We start from the raw sequence: 6,000 nt of genomic DNA on the forward strand, positions 1-6,000 counted from the left end.
ATATATATATACATATATACATATATATGTATGTATATATATATATATATATATATATATGTATGTATGTATATATATATATATATGTATGTATGTATATGTATGTATTTGCATCCTTCTCACGTGTCTCCCCTCTCTCAGCAGCCACGATGACCTCCAGCAGCAGTCTGATGCTCTCCGGGGTGAACGGGCTCAACGGGAACAGCGCCGACACCTCCGGCTTCTCCGAGGGCGACCTGCTGCTGCAGGTGAGACGCCGGCTTCATTTAACGGCTCCTACCGGATTCTCTCTTCGCAGAGAGACCATTGCAAAAGAGTCTGTCCGGGTGAAGCTCGCTGCAATCCTTTCATGCAGAAAACTACAATATTACACAGAAGAAGGATGAAATATTGTGTTAAAAAAAAATAAGTTTCAGTTTCGGTTCAGTTTCTATCTCCAACGCGCCTTGTGCACGCCGTCTTATTTCCTCCTAGGTTTTTGTTACTTTTCCTCCTGTATTAGTTAAAATATAACTATATATAAATATATAATATGAAATATAAATGCAGAAAGCTAGAGAGGAGTTTTAAACGAGGGGTCAGGAGGTCACATGACGTGCATTTACCCACAACGGTCTCAGTCTGAGAGCAGCACGACACACAAACTTGCACAAAGATCACAACAGGCAAAGAGCACACACACACACACACACACACACACACACACACACACACAATGGGTATTATATACACCTTTAAACCGTTGCATTGAATGTTACTGCTGCACGTTGCATAAAAATAAAAAAAAGTCCCACGTTCCTGATTGACAAGTGAACGTCTCGTGGCTTGCAGGTGCACGAGTGTCGCAGTGCGACTCTGTTTGTTTGCACGTCGGCGTCGCTCACCTGTCGGCTCACCTGTCGGCTCACCTGTCGGCTCACCTGTCGGCTCACCTGTCGGCTCACCTGTCGGCTCACCTGTCGGCGCCTTTGTTCTTCCGCACGACCGCAACGGGCCGTGATTGCGCAACACAAAGGAGGAAGCAGCAGCTGTTGCTGTTGTTGTTTTTGGGGATTGTGAGCCGGCAGCAGGGCTTCAGATTTAGATTTCAAAATTGTTAAGAGTGAGATTTAATCCGTGCTTATTTTTTTGACCGTTTAGAAAGTTGAATCATAAAATGCTTCATAGTTTATATAAATCTGTATTTTTTTCTTCTGTGGGGACTTTAAGTTAGTGGATGCACATTCTGTCCTTGCCACCAGGAGGCCCCGTTTCCTGTAAACTTGCTCGACCCATTTCTATGAAAACCATACGATAACACATGTATCCAAGGATCAAAATGTGCTGATTATCCCAAAAAATTACCAAACTATTCACATCAAAATTTACCCAAAAAAAAGGTGAGATGAAAAAAGAAAATATGTTTGCGCCCTTTTTAAGTGAGTATCTGTTTGTGCAATGAGGGATTTTGCACCTGTTGCAGTGTGTGTGTGTGTGTGTGTGTGTGTGTGTGTGTGTGTGTGTGTGTGTGTGTGTGTGTGTGTGTGTGTAACATACCACACATGCGTGTACTTTAAGAAGACCTCTTTTCCGTGCAGGCGCTGAACGGGTTCGTGATCGTGGTCACGTCAGACGGATCTGTGTTTTACGTCTCCGCCACAGTCAAGGACTACCTGGGCTTCCATCAGGTGAGAGGAAGTTATATAAGACTTGTGTACATATATATATATATATGTATATATATTTGGTGACGTGTCTAGATGAGCCGACTCATTCTCTCCTCCGCCGACAGTCGGACGTGGTCCACCAGAGCGTGTTCGAGCTCATCCACACGGACGACCGGGCCTTGTTCCGGCAGCAGCTCCACTTTGCTCTCAACCCGCCGGCTGTTGCCGCGGCCGGAGACGGTAAGGAGACCAATGAGAGGAGCTCGGCCTCCTCCATGTTTTTTTTTTAGGGGTGGGAACGAGGTTTAATCTCCGCCCCCGTCTGTCCTCAGCCCTGCAGGGCCACGGCGGCACGGTGATCTACAACCCCGAGCAGCTTCCCCCGGAGAACTCGTCCTTCCTGGAGCGGAGCTTCGTGTGCCGCTTCCGCTGCCTCCTGGACAACTCCTCCGGCTTCCTGGTGAGTACGACGCCGCCGGCTCTGCCGTCGGGACAATGAGGTGGGGCGCGACTACACCGCCTTTTGGGAGGATTGGAAACAAACTCATCTCGTCAACAACATTTCACGCGGTTCTTCTGGAACATCGGGAGCCATTTCAGGAATTTTACAAAATGCAACACAGTAAAAATTGAAAATGTAAACGCAGTTGGATGCATTTTAAGTAACCCAAACCGATTACAGTATGTATTATTGTGTATATTTAAATACACACAAAGAACACAGATGAGGGGTCATGTCTATACACCTGAAATGTCTGTGGTGTCCATTTTTTCTACATGATCCAGTTGCCAAATGCTGTAGAAGTTGCACTTTTTTTTTATGCATAAGATCTTAAATCGACAGATTGTAAGTTTGAGGAAATGTTTCTTTCCATTGGAGCAGTGCGAGTCCCCGAGCCAGCAGCGTAGCATCTGGATTAGCGGCACTGAGCTAAATGTAGCTGTTGGCTTCATTAGTTTTTTAGCATATCAGAAAACAATTTCCCATAAAAAGCGCCCAAAAACACAGCGATCTTTGGTGCAACTTCACTCTCTTTCCCCCCGAAACCAGGCGCTGAAGTTCCAGGGGCGGCTGAAGTACCTCCACGGCCAGAAGGTCTCCAACGGGAACGGCAGCAAGCCTCAGCTGGCGCTCTTCTCCATCGCCGTGCCCGTCCAGCCTCCCACCATCGTGGAGATCAGAGCCAAGATGATGCTCTTCCAGACCAAACACAAGCTGGACTTCACTCCGCTCGGCGTCGACAGCAGGTGGGAAGAAATATGATCAACCTTTTATGAACCCATCTGAGAAGATGAGCAGACTGAGCGATTGTTATATAAAACTGTAAATCATAGCTTGTTTTATGAATGGAAAAAAAAGCCCAAAACTGCTGTATTTGGATGTATTGAACACCAAAAGTAATATACAAGTGAAATATATGGTTTGGTACATGAGAAAATTAAAATGTGCCCCAATGCAAATTTTGGAGACCGCTCCTGAATGTTCTCTGTTCTAAACCCTCTGTAACTTTGTTCTGCTTCACTTTATCAAAGTCAACCTTTGCAGAGAGAATGTTCACATATTGAGTTATGATTTGGGTTAGAGAATGTTCACATATTGAGCTATGATTTGGGTTAGAGAATGTTCACATATTGAGCTATGATTTGGGTTAGAGAATGTTCACATATTGTGTTATGATTTGGGTGAGAGAATGTTCACATATTGAGCTATGATTTGGGTTAGAGAATGTTCACATATTGAGTTATGATTTGGGTTAGAGAATGTTCACATATTGTGTTATGATTTGGGTTAGAGAATGTTCACATATTGTGTTATGATTTGGGTTAGAGAATGTTCACATAATGTTTTATGATTTGGGTTAGAGAATGTTCACATATTGTGTTATGATTTGGGTTAGAGAATGTTCACATATTGAGCTATGATTTGGGTTAGAGAATGTTCACATATTGAGCTATGATTTGGGTTAGAGAATGTTCACATATTGAGCTATGATTTGGGTTAGAGAATGTTCACATATTGAGCTCTGATTTGGGTTAGAGAATGTTCACATATTGAGCTATGATTTGGGTTAGAGAATGTTCACATATTGAGCTATGATTTGGGTTAGAGTTGGACCTTACAGCTGCATCATTTCAAAAAAATAATCATCCTGAAAGTGATTTATTTACAGGCGGACCTGAAACCTTTTCATGTTTTTCTGTGTGTCATCTTCATTTACTCTTTATTTACTAGTAACATATAGACTGATGTTTACACATCTGAACAACATCTCACGTGTGTACCTTTTTTTATAACACCAACATTATTCAAACAGCCCTAGTGGTTGCAGAGATGCACCCTTTTTAGTTTGGGGATGACATTTTCGAGGAAAGGGTCTAAAAGTAGGATGGTTTAACATCATTTTTAGTCGCTGCGTCTTGCGGTGTGTTCACCTGTTGCTCGTTGACTGAAATGATCCCAGTTTAACAAACTTCATGTTGTTTCTTTTGTTTGCGTCTCCCTGCAGGGGGAAGATCATTCTGGGATACTCAGAGATCGAGCTGTGCATGAAGGGCTCCGGATACCAGTTCATCCACGCAGCCGACATGATGTACTGCGCCGACAGCCACCTGCACAGTACGTTGGCCTTTCCGACATTAAATATGAATATTATTTGACGTTTTTTATGGACAAAGGGGTGAATAAATACATGTAACTTAATAGATTTAGTTACTTTGCAGAGTTGCGAGTAAGAAAATCTGATTATTTTGATACGATCCTGTTTGAATTAGAGGCTAATAAAATTTTAAATGTATTTATAGAGCCTAACTATGTCACCACTCATTTAAACTGGCTCTTGATGCTGTTGGCAAACCTTATTTTAAGTCCACGGAAATAATGAATTAACGGGTTAAGAATAATATAATGTTGTAATACAGAAGATAATAGAACTATACGTTCATTTCACAAAATAATTCATTTCTCAATATTTGTAAGTTGTTTATTGTTGTTATTTTCTGTGTTCGGTTATGAAGAATAAGGATGTTTTCGTTCTATTTACAAGCATCTCATGTGTTTCTTCTTCCCGTCACAGTGATTAAAACGGGAGAGACCGGCCTGACTGTGTTCAGGCTGCTGACCAAGTCGGCCGGCTGGGTGTGGGTGAAGTCCAACGCCAAGCTGATCTACAAAGGAGGAAGACCCGAGTTCATCATCGCGTATCAGAGAGCGCTAGTGTGAGTGTTCACTCCTTCAGGGTTCTTACGCTCATGGAAAACCTGGAAAAGTCATTTTAAAATGGTTATTTCCAGGCCTGGAAAAGTCCTTTAAAAAAATTAAATCCCAAAAGTTTTGTAAAAGTCATGTAAATGTGTTATATTCATGTGTTCATGACGTTCATTTACGCTGAGTTTGAAATAATGAATATGCTTTTAAAAGAAAGACGCTCAAAATATAAGCAGGCATACATACAGACATCTATATAAATGTTTATTCTTTTAATCAAACTATTGTCTCATTCATTTGTGTCATTTAAGGTTTACTGTATGCTTTGTATTATCATTGTTAGTTTAAATACTACATTTACTCACTTTTTACTGTTTGGTCAAAAGTCACGAACATTTGGTTTAAAGTCATGGAAACTCGTGGAAATTTGGTCAAAAGTCACGAAAATGTGGTCAAAAGTCACGAAAATGTGGTTTAAAGTCATGGAAACTCGTGAAAATTTGGTTTAAAGTCATGAACCCATTGGTCAGAATGTGTCTGAACCCTGAAAACATGGCTGTGAGCGGCTCGACTGATTTAGATTGATCAGGTTTCTAAATAAGACGAAGCGGGAACGTGACGTGTTTGCCGTTTGGTGTGTTTCAGAAACGCCGAGGGCGAGGAGTACCAGCGCCAGAGGCAGCTGCAGCTGCCCTTCAGCTTCACCACGGGCGAGGGCGTCCTCTACAACACCGGCCCCGCGGTGGACGTGGAGCAGTTCCAGTTCAACAAGATGTTCACCGACGTGGAGGACATGAAGAAGGACGTGACGCCCGGCTCCCTGCTGGACTCCTTCCTGAGTCAGGACCAGACGGCCTACATGCAGACGCCGGACGTCCCGCTGCCCATGGACCAGGTGTTCATGGACAGCCAGACGCTGCTCAGCGTGTCCGGCGACCCCTGGCTGGACGGCGGAGACGCGGCGGGCGACGCGGTCGTCGTGAAAGAGGAGGCCAAGCAGTCGGTGATGGCGGTGATCGACAACCTGGAGAAGATGGCGCAGGACGGAGACTTCTGCTCCGCCTTGCAGAACCTGGACGTCAGCGACGCCGAGCTGATGGACTGGGAGAACACGCTGAAGAGGCTGAACCGGGACGGGGAGCAGCGGAG

The 6,000-nt window shown here is 43.8% G+C and overlaps 1 protein-coding gene across 1 annotated transcript in view; it reads left to right on the plus strand.

Annotated features, from left to right (window-relative positions):
- The window catches only part of LOC306748400 (aryl hydrocarbon receptor-like), a 33,791-nt gene that overhangs the window by 23,341 nt on the left and 4,450 nt on the right, over window positions 1-6,000 (plus strand). Inside the window, exons 3-10 of the mRNA XM_079231566.1 lie at window positions 142-248; window positions 1,578-1,667; window positions 1,772-1,886; window positions 1,979-2,106; window positions 2,698-2,894; window positions 4,154-4,263; window positions 4,721-4,862; window positions 5,497-6,000. The exon at window positions 5,497-6,000 is cut by the window's right edge and continues 1,096 nt beyond it. Of these exons, the coding sequence (XP_079087692.1) occupies window positions 142-248; window positions 1,578-1,667; window positions 1,772-1,886; window positions 1,979-2,106; window positions 2,698-2,894; window positions 4,154-4,263; window positions 4,721-4,862; window positions 5,497-6,000 (1,393 nt within the window). The remainder of the gene's footprint in view (window positions 1-141; window positions 249-1,577; window positions 1,668-1,771; window positions 1,887-1,978; window positions 2,107-2,697; window positions 2,895-4,153; window positions 4,264-4,720; window positions 4,863-5,496) is intronic.

The sequence above is a fragment of the Taurulus bubalis genome (genome assembly GCF_910589615.1).
Source record: "Taurulus bubalis genome assembly, chromosome: 1".
Classification (NCBI taxonomy): Eukaryota; Metazoa; Chordata; class Actinopteri; order Perciformes; family Cottidae; genus Taurulus; species Taurulus bubalis.